The sequence below is a fragment of the Electrona antarctica genome (assembly GCF_951216825.1).
Source record: "Electrona antarctica genome assembly, chromosome: 5".
Lineage (NCBI taxonomy): Eukaryota > Metazoa > Chordata > Actinopteri > Myctophiformes > Myctophidae > Electrona > Electrona antarctica.
Genome location: NC_136810.1, coordinates 21940571 through 21957656, shown reverse-complemented (window position 1 = coordinate 21957656; position 17086 = coordinate 21940571). Strand labels below are relative to the sequence as shown.

Sequence of the window (17086 nt, the reverse complement as noted above, 5' to 3'; positions counted from 1 at the left end):
CTCAATAAAATAATCTGCGCTAATAAATAACTACCTGAAACACCACCCTGGACTTCTATTAAATAATACATAAATACCTGAAACACCACCCTGGACTTCTCCAACAGGTAGGTTCTCATGTTGGCTCCGATGATCCGGTATTTTCTGTCAAAGCTGATCTCCGTGTACTTCCCAAAGCGGCTGCTGTTGTCGTTCCTGGTGGTCTTGGCATTCCCTATGGCCTGTTAAAACATGTTGTAATTAAATAAATCATTCCCTATGGCCTGTTAAAACTTGTTGTAATTAAATAAATCATTCCCTATGGCATGTTAAAACATGTTGTAATTAAATAAATCATTCCCTATGGCCTGTTAAAACATGTAATTAAATAAATCATTCCCTATGGCCTGTTAAAACATGTTGTAATTAAATAAATCATTCCCTATGGCCTGTTAAAACATGTTGTAATTAAATAAATCATTCCCTATGGCCTGTTAAAACATGTTGTAATTAAATAAATCATTCCCTATGGCCTGTTAAAACATGTTGTAATTAAATAAATCATTCCCTATGGCCTGTTAAAACATGTTGTAATTAAATGAATCATTCCCTATGGCCTGTTAAAACATGTTCTAATTAAATAAATCATTCCCTATGGCCTGTTAAAACAAGTTTGAATTAAATAAATCATTCCCTATGGCCTGTTAAAACATGGACATGGTACCTCTGTGATGGGATTGGACATGGACATGGTACCTCTGTGATGGGATTGGACATGGTACCTCTGTGATGGGATTGGACATGGTACCTCTGTGATGGGATTGGACATGGTACCTCTGTGATCGGATTGGACATGGTACCTCTGTGATGGGATTGGACATGGTACCTCTGTGATGGGATTGGACATGGTACCTCTGTGATCGGATTGGACATGGTACCTCTGTGATCGGATTGGACATGGTACCTCCGTGATCAGATTGGACATGGTACCTCTGTGATGGGATTGGACATGGACATGGTACCTCTGTGATGGGATTGGACATGGTACCTCTGTGATGGGATTGGACATGGTACCTCTGTGATGGGATTGGACATGGTACCTCTGTGATGGGATTGGACATGGTACCTCTGTGATCGGATTGGACATGGTACCTCTGTGATGGGATTGGACGCCAGAACCTTCTCTTCCACTCGGGTCTTACTGCTGGACTTGCTGACCACAGCGAAGTACCGCATGGCATAGCGAGCAGAGACCGTCTTGCCCTAAACCCAAGTTAGACGAGTTCAATTATAATCCCCTCAACAATTAAATATGGGAAATTATTATTATTATTCAAAATACAAGTTCTCGCATAGAATCTGTGAAAGTTAATGTTTCACCAAGACTTATATTTGTTTCCATCATTGGAAAACAAGATAAGAACAGCACTTCTCTGTGAGAGGGATAAAGTTATCTCTAGTATTAATTTATAAATGTATTTATTTATCACAACATGTAGATCGGCTAGTTGAACAATTTTAAAATGTTCTTCAAAATAGTAAAAAAAAAATACAAAGAGGTTTAGGCATAAGGAGGCGTGGAGTGAAATTAATGTATTTGAGAGGTATATGTAAAAATGTGCTGATGACAGGTTGAGTGAAATTAATGTTTGTAGGAGGTATAAGTTATAATGTGCAGGTTGATTATGTAGGCCTAATAAATTAAGGTTTTTAGGAGAAGTTACCGCGCCAGACTCCCCACTGACAATGATGGACTGGTTCCTGTGGTTTCTGTGAAAGACAAGAACACACAACATTCTATTTATGGACTGGTGGTTCTCCTGGCTCTCCTCCTCCTCCTTCTCCTCCTCCTCCTCCTCCTCCTCCTCCTCCACCACCTCCTCCTCCACCTCCCCCTTCTCCTGCTCCTCCTCCTCATCCACCTCCTCATCCACCTCCTCCTCCTCCCCCTCCTCCTCCTCCACCACCTCCTCCTCCACCTCCCCCTTCTCCTCCTCCACCACCTCCTCCTCCACCTCCCCCTTCTCCTCCTCCACCTCCCCCTCCTCCACCTCCTCCACCACCTCCTCCACCTCCACCTTCTCCTGCTCCTCCTCCACCTCCTCCTCCTCCTCCTCCACCTCTTCCTCCTCCCCCTCCTCCTCCTCCTCCTCCTCATCATCATCATCCTGTGGGCAGTTCAGAAACCCGTCCACCAGTGACATCATCGATGGGGAAATAAAGTTGCAATGCGAAAATGGAAGCCGTTCTCGTTCTCACGATAATACAAATAAAAATATATATATTTTTAAATCTTGTTTAAAAATAATCTGCCCAACGATGATTTCACTGGTGGACGGGTTCCTGAACTGCCCTCTTATGAGACACAGACTCAGTAGAAAAAGATATATCGTATATCGATATTAATCCCGACGATCAATCTTTTTTTTTTTTTTTGGGTGGCTAGTGAATTACGGTGTGTGATGTGAAATGTGAGCTTTAGTCATATTCCATCATATTCAAGTGCTTTTGGAGAGAAATGAGAGTCACTTTCAGTAGTAGAGCACTGTAGAGGGGAGCTGTTGATCCGTTGATCAAGGAAGGCAATTATGTTTCTGAACTGTCAAAAGTAATGCTGCTTCTTTTGCAATGTAGTTAAATAAAAAATGTGAAAAAAGCTCGGGGGGGGGGGGGGAGGGGAGATAAAATATATAAAATAAAATAAAACGGTAATTTTTCTGGAAAATATGTTTTGTTAAAATATCGTGAAAAATCATATCGTGAACCTCATATCGTGATACGAATCGTATCGTGAGTTGAGTGAATCGTTACATGCCTAGTTGAAAATAGCCCTGGTCCAGTGCGTCAGTGAGTAGCTACTCACCGAAACAAAGCCTGGTAAATGTCTATTCTCAAAGCTGGGAAGCGTCTCAGGTCTCAGGTTGAGAATAGACTTTTATCAAGGTCTAGCAGGCTTTGTGTCGGTGAGTATAGTTACTTCGTTTTGTTTATTTTCGGGGAATTCTAAAGCCTCGCACGGCAGTGGGAAAATTGCTACAGAGCAGTGGAGGGGTGTCCGGCAGGACGCACTGGACCAGGGCTAGGTTGACAAGTGGTGAAGTTCTCCTTTAAAGTCGGGAGTACAGTTGAGGAAAGCCCTCACTGTCAATCTAGTCGAGGTTACATAATAGACACAATCCAAATCCATCACAGATTGACGAGGAGTGTTTTAGAACAGGGGTTCTCAACCTGGTTGGTCCCCAGATTATTAAGAAAAAAAAGAAGAAAGAAAACTGTCCTTAACGATTATATCCGGTTTCAGTATGATTATCTATTATTATTATTAAGGTTATTTGTAGCCGTCAATTTGTATCTGCACTGACCAAACGGATGGAGCAAGGAGCTGATTTTTAAAAGACTTGAAGCTCATTCCAGGAAGTTGTCCCTGCCACCTTGTTGCCCAGCTCTGTGTGAGCATGAGGAAGTTAGGAACCAGCTTGATCACTGGAGCGGGTCTGATGCGTGCTATTGTTCTGTTACAGCATGGAACAAATAGAAGCAGGGAGCATTCCAGCAGTGGCTTTGAATGAAAACAGGTACCAGTGTTTATTCTCTCAGTCAGAGAGGATAAACCTTTTGTGGTTCCAATTAACCCATTTAGACCTATAAGTTCGATTCTACAAATGTCTTCTAAATCCTGACAGTTCTCTGAAAAATCTTATGTTTCTATGTCAGTTGTGTTCAACAGACACTCGGTGGCGCGCTATGAGCTTGTAGATCTGCTATTTTTCAATAGCTAAATTATAACATTAAAACACCAAAAGAGGTTAAATAAATAAACCAACAGAACATTCTATGACGGACTGGTTCTTATATGGCTTCTATATGAAATAAATTAAAACACAATACATACTGTGGGGTGTCGCTAGGCAACCAGCCAACAGGTGAGCATAGGAGCCCAGACAGCCAGTGGGGAGGAGGCAGAGCGCGGCCAAGGAGAACACGCCTACTTGGCCTCGTCATTGAGCAGACATAATACCCCGCCTACCTATTGGCTCAAGGCCAAGTGCACGCACCTACGCCAAGGTTAAAAGGGAAGGATTGACTGCCTCTGCGCTCATTCCCCACTGACTACTGAGAGGGACAGTTCAGGCATGATGCTTGGTGGTAAGCGATACCTCATCCATTCCCTCACACCAGGCTGTATCCATATTAATATGAGCGCCATATTAAAGTCTGTCTTTCTCTCCTCCTCTATAGGTAACCCGTCGCCCTGGACGAATCTATAATTACCACGGAGAGAGTGAGAGCTCCACCACCCCGGGGGAGTACTGACAGCAGTAGGATACCTGTCAATAGTACCTGTCAGACCCGGAGTGATTTATATTGAGGCGCACTAAGCCCAGTTAGGGAAAAGGACCCTAACTAACCACCATTCCTGCCTGTGCGACTGACGGCAGCGAAGAGGAGGATTTTCCGTTGTTTAGAGACATTCTGTTTTCTGAGTTGCATATTCATGCCGCGCGCCTGAGCGCACTTATCACAATAAACGGCCGTGGTGGCCCACTCTGATCCTGCCTTGTGTGTTGGTGTCCGCTCAGTGCTCACAATACATACTGTAGTCAAATACTGCATATTATGCTAACACTCGCATCACAGCTAGAGGGTCCTGGGTTCCATTCCCGCTGGGGACGCTGTGGGCGCCGGGGTGGCGTGTTCTCTCCTCCGTGTCATCAGCGCCCATACCCTATAGGTGGGGTTGGGCACTGATGGGGCACAAACATGTTGAAGAGTAAATACTCACGATGAAAGACAGATTGAACGCAAAAACCCCACCGCTCACGCTCGGAGCTGCGGTGGACCAGGGAATGCGACACTGCGCAAAAAGCATGGAATACGGATGTGTATATTACAGGAAACTCCCGTTAAAACTTTCCAACAAACTCTGGTAAACTCCCAAATTGTACCATCACACCTGTCCTGTATATTACCGTATATTACAGTATATGCCTGTTAAACTTGAGGTTTACGGGCAAATCTAGTGATAATTGCCCGTTAACTCCTCTTTTCACGCAGTGTGAGTTATGAAAATGTCCACCTTTACCACTCGTTCTGGGATATGATAACATCAGATTGAAGGGAAGGAAAAATGGCTAGTCTGGAATTCATCCTTTGAAAGTTTTCCTTACAGTAGTGACCTGTAATAATAACCCATTCTGAACGGGAACCCCTTTTGGTGTTTTAAGCATTATGTTATACTTTAGCTATTGAAAAATTAGCAGATCTACAAGCTCATAGCGCGGCACCGAGTGCCACGCTACGAGCTTGTAGGTCTGCTACAAGCTACAAATGTGGTGCAAATCTTTGAATATATATTCTTTCAGAGCGAACGTTTTTAACTCAAATCTTTGCTTCTGAGGGGGAGGTCCCTGGAACAACATATTTTCAGATGGGGGTCGGCGGCCAATTACATATAATCTTGGGGGTCCTTGACATGAAATAGTTTGAGAACCACTGACATAGAAACATGGGGTTTTTCAGAAAACTTTTTGTAGAAAAAAATTGTAGAATCGTTCTCGGGCCTAAATGGGATAATCTTGCCGTGTGCAGTGCATTACGTACCGGGCCATCTGCTTGTAAGCCTCCTCGGCCACGGCGAATATGTGCGGGTCCATGTCGCCCATGTTCTGTCCAGCGTAGGCCTGGATGACCGCGTCGCCATAGATGTGGAGCGCTTTGTACGGGTTCACCGACACCAGGATGATGCCTGGGGGAACGGGACATGGACAGAACAGGACATCACAACCTTACTGACACCAGGATGTGAACAATGACATGACATTACAACCTTACTGACAACAACCTGTGATATGTCTTCGTTTATATTTCTGAACCGATTATATGACAAAGGTCTCAATTGTTCATAAATAATGTTTGTTATGAGCTGGTCCAGCCGGCTCCATTCGCTGCCATGTATTCATTGCACTTCCGGTGTGAGTTTGGCTCCCATGAAAGTGTCCATGAAAATGTCAATGGCCCAGTCACGTGACCATTTCCTTTCCTTCTCAAAGCTTCCTTGACTGACACAAAGAGATTCTATATAAAGAGGCGACAGTCCTCAAATATTTGGAATCACCACTAGATGGCGCAGCGGTATAGTGCTGCCGGCATCACTCCAACATGGCGGCAACGCTTTGTCTAAACACCTCAAACACGCACGTAAACATGCACGGCCGTGCGCACACGTGCACATGCATGCGCACACATGCACCCTGACATTCTGAATGGATATGTTACTAATTGATGCTTTGATCCTTTCAAAGCCAGTTACTTTTTTAAAGTACGAAACAAACCTCTCTCTGCCTCTCTCTCTCGCGCGCGTGAGCATACTTTAAAGGAGCATTCAGTGATTTGGGTGATTTGGAAAAAAAACCCGGTCCGCCCTGGTAACAAGATGTGCACATGCACGCACTACAGTGGAGGAAGTACAACAGACCAACAGCACGTGCACCAAGGCCCGCCCCACTTGATCATGATTGGAGGAAGGCCCCTCTCATCCTGATTGGATGAAGGCTTTGCCACCCAAAGCCCAAACCGAAACTAGGGTTTTTTGACCCCAGGGGCTCACTGGGGACCGGGAGGAACTCCTTATATGGTCAGCACACTTTATAGTAGGGAGGATTATCCAAAAAATAAGAAAAAATAAGTGATATTTGAAATAAGTGAAATCACTGAATATACCTTTAATCATAATATGGTAATTGGTCAATATGTCCGCTATATAATTGCATGAAGTTCACATTTATGTCTGCCAGGGTCGGGTCTCGGAATGTCGGACATAATCCGATCTCGGTTGGACTCGGCGCCTCCATTATTATTTATTTGTTTTTAAGATTTGTTTTTGGCTTTTCTGCTAAAGATATTGATATTGATTGAAAGAGGAAGAGAGAAGGGGACAGACAGACATGCTGCAAAGGATGTCATGAACGGGACTCCGACACGCGACCCGCTGTCAGGCCAAAGCCTATACTGTATGTGGCATGATGCGCCTGGACCATTTTGGCCAGAGAGGCGCCCCCATCGGCACCGCCCCCATCGGCACCGCCATTTGAAAGAAATCTCAGAACATGTCGGAATCTGACGAAATTGCCACGGATCCATTCGGGTTTGGTTTTCTTATTTGTTTTCAGAACGGGTCGGAATCGGAACAAATTCACAGATTAATGTTGGGGGTTCTGAACCCTTTTTTTGTTTTACCCGAGAAGAGCTCTAGTGTGTGTGTGTGTGTGTGTGTGTGTGTGTGTGTGTGTGACTGTGTGTGTGTCTATGAACCCTAACCCATAGACATTAATGCATTGGATATGCTGACTTTCAAATTGTACAAACATTTTGTTTTGATTGTTCCACCTTTTGCTATGGCAATGTTACAAACGTATGTTTCTCATGCCAATAATGCCCTTTGAATTAAATTGTGTGCATGTGCGCGTGCGCACATGTGCGTATTGTGGTGGCAAAATTAATTTCACTATGGTATTTAATTAATTGAATGTAGCCTACTAGGAGATGGGAAATTGTAACCCTCTGATTACCACCTGTTCTTCTCTGACAAACTCCTGTGACTCATGCAAACCTTCCCACCAAATCTATTTACAAATAGCTTAAACTAGACTGCACCTAACACAACCCATGTCCATATAAGGATTTGTTTAGTGACCATCTGTTGTTACCGTTGGGGACATTGCCTGTGAATATAAGGGTGTGTGGGGCATTGATGAGAGAGAGGGGGAGGCAGGGAGGCTGTTACTCTGTACTGAGAAACTATAATAAAATAATGAATGAATGTGCGTGCGTGCGTGCGTGCGTGCGTGCGTGCGTGCGTGCGTGCGTGCGTACCACAGTAGGTGTAGATGGTCCTGGCGTCCAGAAAGCGTACTCTGATGTTGTGGAGGACAGCGGCTTCGTGCAGATAGCTCAGAGCGGTCAGGTCGTTCTCTCCCACCTGGGGGGACCGCACGAACATGAGGCAATATGACACGAGAGCGTGTGCTTTACCGTGATTATCAGAACGGCAGCTTTGCTGCAGGAAAGAACGAGGCCGTAAAGCATCGCTGGAGTGCCAAATGCACTCTGTACAGGTTCCGTTTTAGAGGGTTGAAAATGCACTCTGTAAAAGGAGGCATACTCAACATAAAGGGAAACTTCTTGAAAAAGAATATAATATGTTAATGACGTTTAAAGGATTTAGAACACTGTCCTGGGGCTCTTTATGTGTGTAATAATGTGGTTTTAGATATTTTAGATTTTAGCAGTGAGCCCAGTGTCTCTGATGTCATGGACACTCGGCTTACTTACTTCCTGGACTACATGTTGTCTCAGTAAGACAGCCCTCCCCCAATCCACAAGGAGGAGCAGTGCACCAAAGCATTATGGGAATTGTAGTCCAGGAAGGGTGAGACCCAGTGTCGATGACATCAGAGACACTGGGCTCACTGATAAATCTAAAATATCTAAAAGGAAAGTGTTTTAAATCTTCTAAACGTCATGAACCCATTCAGACCGTACGACGTGTGGAAACGTCATAGCTAATTTAACAAAAAAAATATATTCCGATTTTTTCCTCTTTTTTGGGGGTTGGCCTCTCCTGCAATGTACTCCTTGCTGTTCGTGCATGCGCGCTGCCGTTCACTTCCCTGTTTAGCGATCAGAAAGAAAGGCTCGCCGTGCGTAATCTAGGGAGCTCTCCGTGGTTTTGACTAGATGGCTATACTTCTGTCTTCATTTCTGACTTCTGACTTCATTTATGTGCATATGATATTTGACTTGGCGTTCGGCTCTGCTGGATTTTCTCCCTGCTCGGCACGATTAAGCACCAACATAAAACATTAAGAGCAGGGAGATAGATAAACAATAAAACCCCCATGGGGAGCATAAATAGCAGAGCCCACTGGTGGTGCTGGGGTGCTGGTGGGACAAAACATCACATACAACCAGGAACCATATGCAGAGGAAGGCAGGAAGAGCATGCAGTCTAGTGAGCTTAAGTAGCCCGCCCAATTGGTCAGCTGACTGCCGCATCGGCGAATGACGTGTGGGACTTGCACACACTTATACGCCCACATAGTAATACAGCATGTTAACCCCTTGAGTATAGTATGCACCTTTGAGCACGGCATGAACCCCCTCGAGTATGTCTGACTGAACTAACTCTGCAGGCTACGTCTCATAAATCCCAGTGCTGATTGTGTTAACATATATTTTTTTGCAAAAAGGGTGAGGTGTCCCTTTAAGATGGCTCAGGGGCCTGTCAGCAAAAGTCCACAAGCTAAAAATGTCAGTATTATTTTGAAAAGTTTGCTAATGTATTTTGTAACAGACTACACGACTAGTCTAAAAATCAAGGAAACACAAATTAAAAAGACACATTTCCATCTATAAGGGCAAACCTCAGTGAACAACAAAAAACATTGTGATTAATGAAGAAAATGAACATATATATTATGAACAGATTATCACAGGTGAATAAGGTAAGTACTAAGTATAAGGTTAATACTCATGGGGCCATATCATTTTCTCTTATCCCATTTAGGCCTGACGTCGAAATGTCTTTTTAAAATGTTTCTGTATCAGTGGTTCTCAATATTTCATGTCAAGGACCGCAAAAATTATATGTAATTGGCCGTCGACCCCCGTCTGAAAATATGTTGTTCCAGGAACCCCCCCAGAAGCAAAGATTTGAGTTAAAGACTGAAACTCTGAAAGAAAATATATTCAAAGATGTGAGGCACATTTTCACGATTTTTCAAAAATAGCAGACCTACAAGTTCATAGCATGGCACTCGGTGCCGTGCTATGAGCTTGTAGATCTGCTATTTTTCAATAGCTAAAGTGTAACATAATGCTATAAATGTTGGGGGTTCCCGCCCAAAATGGGTTAAAGGAACAAATACTATACCTGCAATCTTGTTCAAAACAATGTAAATAACAAATTATACTTTTTATTGGTATGACCGTGACGGGCCAACGATACATAAATCAGGTTCTGCGGGTCGATTAGTACTGCTGTGCATGTTCCGTTTTAGAGGGTTTATACCCATTTAGACCTGAGGACGATTCTACAAATGTTTTCTAAATCCTGACAGTTTTCTGAGAAACCCTATGTTTCTATGTCGTCATTCTCAAACATTTTCGTATCAAGGACCCCCAAATATATATGCAATCGGCCACTGACCCCCATCTGAAAATATGTTGTTCCAGGGGACCCACCCAGAAGCAAAGATTTGAGTTAAAAATGTTCGTTTTGAAAGAATATATATATTCAAAGGTTTGCGCCACATTTTCACGATTTTTCAAAAATAGCCGACCTACAAGCTCACTATGAGCTTGTAGATCTGCTATTTTTTCAATAGCTAAAGTATAACATAATGCTTAAAACACCAAATGGGGTTACCGCCCAGAATGGGTTAAGTCAGTGGTTCCCAAAGTGGGGTCTGGGGACCCCTAGGGGTCCTTGAGGGAGTTCCAGAGGGTCCCCAGCTAAATGATAGTTAGGAACCAAATGGACCCTTATGGGTCCGTTTGTACACTCTCAGAGTTAAATTAACTTTGATTTTACAATATATTATGCATTGGGGTCCCATAGATAGAAATGCCATTAAATAGGGGGCCGTAGCCTAATTCAGGTCAAACCCGGGGACCCCTTGAAATGAAAATGGTTGAAAATCACTGCTACAGCCGTAAAACATCTTCTCTTATGGGGGGTCCTTGGCATAGCCTATATTTTCAAATGGGGGGTCCGCAGGCTAATTTTCATTTCGGGTTTCATTTTTGGGGGTCCTTGATATGAATACATTTGGAAACCACTGGTTTAAGTCGTACTGATTTTTTTTTATCGCGATAAACGACGATAGCGATCACCGTCCTATCCCTATGCTCCTACCAGGATGTCTGGGTTCCGTAGCGGAGGCAGCCTGGAGGTCTCCACGGGGTACTGCAACTCCTGGGAATAATACAAGAAAAATCTCATCAAAGGGAGGAGTAGGGGCAGGACTTGAGATCAGAGCACTTGTTTGAGCCTAATTATTCAGAAAACCGAAGACCACAGGAGATCCACTGAATGTTCAATGTAACAGGGTTTTATTGGGAGGTGGAATTGAGGTCAGAAAACCTTACAAAATAACTTGTATGTGACCACCGCGCTCTGACTTTAAGTTGCGTTACCCGTTCAAAACATATCAAATGAATAACGGTAGTGGGTCGCACACAACAAGACTTCAGTTCAAAACATGTATTTCATTTTGAACAGTACAGGGGACAAACGTTTCGGCTATCCAGCCTTCATCAGTGTGGAGAGTGACTGAATGTAGGTTCCTTTTAGGAGTGGTGACATGGTGCAGGTGCACAAAATCACTGCATATCACCTCACACATCACACCCGGTGGGTAATCACAGATTGGGACTGTGTAATAAAGTCTCTGTTAGCAATCAAACATGTGACTAGCAATTACATCTCAAAATATACATATAAGCAAAACAATTTCGGGATTGTTTAAACACAGCAAATGCAGGTCGCTGAGGACTCTTGAGAGTGTAAAATGAAACCATTTAATTGTACAGTGTACAATTAAACCATTTAATTGTACACTCTCAAGAGTTGATTGTGTAATCTCTAAGGGTACATCAAAACTTTCTGCACGCACGCACGCACGCACGCACGCACGCACGCACGTACGCGTGATGATTTCATAATCCATCCATCCATCCATCTTCAACCGCTTATCCGTAGTCGGGTCACAGGGGCAACAGCTCCACCAGAGTGTTCCAGACTTCCCTCTCCAGAGCAACATTAGTGACTTCCTCCTGGGGGATCCCGAGACGTTCCAAGGCCAGTGAGTCGATGTAATCCTCCATCATAATAATAATAATAATAATAATAATAATAATAATAATAATAATAATAATAATAATAATAATAATAATAATAATAATAATAAATATAGCTGCAAGCAGCGATAAAGCGGGACCAAGATAGAAGACAACATAAAACAGAAAACAACAACCTTGCGGTCCAAGGCCAAGAGCTGTACTGACTGAGCTACACGGAGACAATCAGTTACTCCATTGTTAACAGGAAAATCATTCAGTGTTAGTTCAGCATAAGTACTCAAACTTTTAGAAATTAGCAGATCTACATGCTCATAACATGTCCCGGTACAGTACGGTACAGTACAGTACAGTATGGTACAGTACAGTACCATATGGTACAGTACGGTACAGTACAGCACATTATGGTACAGTACGGTATTACACTATTGCACTTATTACACTATTACACTATTGCACTTATTACACTATTACACTATTGCACTTATTACACTTATTACACTACTATTATACTATTACACTATTACACTATTACACTTACTACACTTATTACACTATTACACTACTATTACACTATTACACTATTACACTAAATACACGTATTACACTATTACAAAATGAGACTTATTACACTATTTCACTATTACAGCTACTAGTATCTCTATTATTGTGATTCCATGTCCTAGTGCCTGATGGGTCAAAAAGTGAGGTAAAATGTAATCTACTTCAATATTTCTATAGTTGAGTCATTACAAAACTTGCAGCACACAATGCATACACTGAGTTGTCATTACCCGGATTTGAACACACAACCTTGTGGTCCGAAGGCGAGAGCTCTACCAACTGAGCTATGCAGACACTGTCAGTTGAGTCATTCTAAACAGTAACATCATCCAGTATTCATTTAGGTATTAGGTGCAGAAGAAGTTTCACAAAACAGCAATTTTCATTGGCTCATAAAAACTTAATTTTTTCACTTAACAAAAATGTGCTACGATTATTTGTCCGTATAGGTCCAAAGTTAACGTGTAGAAGTTTTCGTACATTTTGATCAAAGATCCTGGGATGAGATACAGTTTAACTGTTTTTCATATAATTCAAAATGGCGGGTGATCTAAAGGTCAGAGGTCAAAAGTCAGAACACGAAAGTTGTTCGGCATGAGGAGACACATATGTGTATCAAAGTGCCTTTGCCAACGGTCATGAGATATGCACGTTCAAAGTTTTCATTTTCAATTGAGTGCTATAGCGCCACCATTTGGCCAATCGTCATGGGCTTCGCATAGTCACCGTTTGGCATGGCCCTCTACCATGTTGACAAGTTTCGCGAAAACCGACTGCACAGTTCAGCCAGAACAGCTATTTTTGGCGGAAGGAGAAGAAGGAGGAGAAGAAGAAAAATAAACACAAAAACAATAAGTGACCAAAGTCACTACGTGACTTCTTGGCCCCTTAATAATAATAATAAACGTACAGATCCGTCCTCCAGTCGTAGGTGAAGAGCATCGTCTCCGGGGTGGAAATCTCTGCTGATCTCCGCTGATCTCCACACATGTTCCACATCTGGAATCCACACCCTGTTGAACTGAACAGAACACATGTTCAACATCTGGAATCCACACCCTGTTCAACTGAAGAGGAGGATTCATCCATCCATCCATCCATCCATCCATCCATCCATTCATCCATCCATCCATTCATCCATCCATCCATTCATTCATTCCTCCATCCATCCATCCATCCATCCATCCATTCATTCATGCATTCATCCATTCATGCATTCATTCATGCATTCATCCATCCATCCATCCATCCATCCATTCATGCATTCATCCATTCATGCATTCATTCATTCATTCATGCATTCATCCATCCATCCATCCATCCATCCATCCATCCATTCATGCATTCATGCATTCATCCATCCATGCATTCATTCATTCATTCATTCATTCATCCATCCATTCATCCATCCATCCATCCATCCATCCATCCATCCATTCATCCATCCATCCATCCATTCATCCATCCATCCATTCATGCATTCATCCATCCATTCATCCATCCATTCATTCATTCATCCATCCATTCATTCATTCATTCATCCATCCATCCATCCATTCATCCATCCATGCATTCATCCATTCATGCATTCATTCATCCATCCATCCATCCATCCATCCATCCATCCATCCATTCATCCATCCATCCATCCATTCATCCATCCATTCATGCATTCATCCATTCATGCATTCATTCATTCATCCATCCATTCATCCATCCATCCATTCATCCATCCATTCATGCATTCATCCATTCATGCATTCATTCATTCATCCATCCATTCATCCATCCATCCATTCATCCATCCATTCATGCATTCATCCATTCATTCATTCATTCATTCATTCATCCATTCATCCATTCATTCATTCATTCATTCGTAAAAACGCCATATCGGAACGGTCTCAAAATAATAACAGGTCATTGAATCATTCATTCATTCGTTCATCATTTAATGATGCAATGAATGATACAATTACAAAAACCTGCATATCCACACACACACACACACACACACACAGTCACACACACACACACACACACACACACACACACACACACACACACACACACACACACACACACACACACACACACACACACACACACACACACACACACACACACACAATAATAGATTATTTAGTCATTCATTCATTCATTCATTATTTAGTGATTGAACATTCGATGTGTCTAGTAGGCCTACCTCTAGAATAGAACATAAGCAAAATCAAATATTTTGTAAAATCTTATGTAAACATTTTTCTACATTTAATTTGTGTACTCATTCAGTTGTGAAAACAGTCACTTGGAAAATATTATAGGCTATTATAGGCTATCCAGATGGGGGTCCGTGGCCAAATACATAGGCTATCCATTTTGGGGGTCCTTATAGTTGGCACGAAAAAGTTTGAGAACTATAGTGATTTTAAAGAGTGTTAAACTTATTAAAAGTGATTTGTGGACTTTCCATATGTCTCTCACTCTTAGCTTACAACAAGTCATCATGTGACATGCCAACATGGTATAATAAATATGAAACAGAACATCTTTACCAACCTGGGTGTAAAGCTCCACAACAGCAGCCATATTATTATGTAAATTCTTAATCTTCTCCAAAGGCAGCTGTAGTGCTTCTCTTCAACGGAACGGTAACATATTCATATAATCATTATTATAATGATGATAATAATAATAATACTAGGAGCAGTCAGGTGTGGTTTCTGTCGCTGCTTTGCTGTTTGCTGTGAGCAAACACGTGGGTGGGGGCTGAGCAGGCGGCGGCAGCAGATCTACAAGCTCACAACGCGTCGCGGCAGCGAAGAGTTGTGAGCTTGTAGATCTGCTACCGGCTGCCGCCTCCTTCCGCGTTGGTTTACCTGGTTTTCTATGTGACTCCGCCCCCTCGGTGGTCATGTGGTTATATCCGGACTCATGTACGCACGCACGCGCACACACACAGGCGGAACACGCACGCACACACGCGCGCACACACACAAGACAAGCCACGCACACTTGGTGGTTTCCGTATCCGCTCCCCAGACCGGATGTGTGCGTGTGTGTGTGCGCGCGACGTTCAAAGTGAACAAGGAGCGTGTTGGACTTTGACCCCGCCCACTCCCGTCACGTGACTTACTGACTGACACCTGAGCTGGTTGGAAGCCCCGCCCACCCTTTTGATCAAACCCACCAACAGTTACAGGATCTAATGTTAAAGTTTCTCTCTCTCTCTCTCTCAGACACAGATGAAAATTCTCCATTCATTGGTTTCCACATAGGCTATGACGCAATTTCTCCATTAATTTCCACATGACATACATTCTTCATTGATTGTCAATGAGAATTTAATGTTTCATTTGCCATTGACAATGAAAGGAGAAATTAGTTTAAATGTCCGCCAAAAATATGTAGTAGATTTGTGGCAACAGACAGTCTGATTGGAGAGTATGAGATGATTCATGATGATGTACGATGATGTACTCATTTTTTTCTTCTTTTCTTTTCTTTTTTTAATTAATTAATCCAAAATGAGTTAATAGCACAGGCAGACTCTTCACATAAAGCATGTCTGAAATAAGTGACAGAGCTGAAATCGACATGTAAATATGAAATAAATGCTTAAATGCTTAAACAAGTAGCGGTGTAATGTTAGAGGCCACATAAGTGAACCTTTCAAGCCTGTTTTCTGCAAGACACTACTCTATACGCCATATCACCAAAACTGAATGTACGTCAGTGTGAATGTACGAATGTGTGTGGACGAGCAAATCGGCTTAGTGTCTTTTTTGAGGGGCGTGGGCTAGCGCCCCTCCTATATACAGGTTTAATGTTTGTGTTTAGTTCAATGTTTGTTTTAAAAACGTCATTGACAATGAAGGGAAAATGTACGTCATCTTGTCCCTAACACAAACATTAAATGCCATTAACAATAAAGATAATTTAGATAAAAGATAGTTTGTTTTGACACCGTTACATCACCATTACATTTTTGTCCTACAAAGATTACATTTCCATTGACAAAGGACAATTTTACATCATAGTGTCTGAGCAAATCGACGTCATGATGATAAGAGCGCCCCTCATTTCACACGGGTGTGATTTTTTTTAACACAAACTCTTCTGTGAAAACATTGCGACTCTGCGCTATACAACTTCACTTTCTGTTTACTTCTTAAGACTGAGGTTAGAGTTAGGGTTAATTTTAGGGTTAGGGTTAATGATAGGGTTAGTAGTCGGACAACATCCATCGCTTGGTCTTAGCTGATGACGGAGATGAAATCATCTGATAACATCAGAAACCGCTATCTGAGGCCAAATCAGGGCTACATCAGGGATTTTCAACTGATTGTGAACGAGGGACCCCGGACCACCACCCTGACTTAGAATCAACCTGGGGACCACTGTTGTGTTGGGTGGGGATATGGGCTAAAGGCTCATTCATAGTCTTAATTCACCGTCCTAAAGTCGGCTCTTCGGTGCTACTGAAAATTTCTGACGAGCCGAAATAATTTCGGCACTACAGCGGTAAAATTACGGTAAAATAGGAGTATGAATCGATCGGCCATAACTCTCTTCGAGTTTCTTGACCTCCAGCTTCTCAGTAAATGACTACATGTGGGGGTCCTTGACAAGAAATAGTTTGAGAACAACTGAAATATGGCATTGATAATAATAATATTAATAA

General features: G+C 42.5%; 1 protein-coding gene across 1 annotated transcript in view; it reads right to left on the bottom strand.

The window, feature by feature from the left end:
* myo5c (myosin VC) overlaps positions 1-15005 on the bottom strand; it is a gene marked incomplete at its 3' end in the record, with an annotated part of 72006 nt that extends 57001 nt beyond the window's left edge. Inside the window, exons 1-8 of the mRNA XM_079502241.1 lie at positions 14962-15005; positions 13313-13423; positions 10895-10954; positions 7852-7957; positions 5581-5725; positions 1704-1749; positions 1132-1242; positions 78-221 (exon numbers count right to left, since the gene is read on the bottom strand). Of these exons, the coding sequence (XP_079358367.1) occupies positions 78-221; positions 1132-1242; positions 1704-1749; positions 5581-5725; positions 7852-7957; positions 10895-10954; positions 13313-13423; positions 14962-14991 (753 nt within the window). The 5' untranslated portion in view covers positions 14992-15005. The remainder of the gene's footprint in view (positions 1-77; positions 222-1131; positions 1243-1703; positions 1750-5580; positions 5726-7851; positions 7958-10894; positions 10955-13312; positions 13424-14961) is intronic.
* Between the last annotated feature and the right edge of the window lie 2081 nt (positions 15006-17086).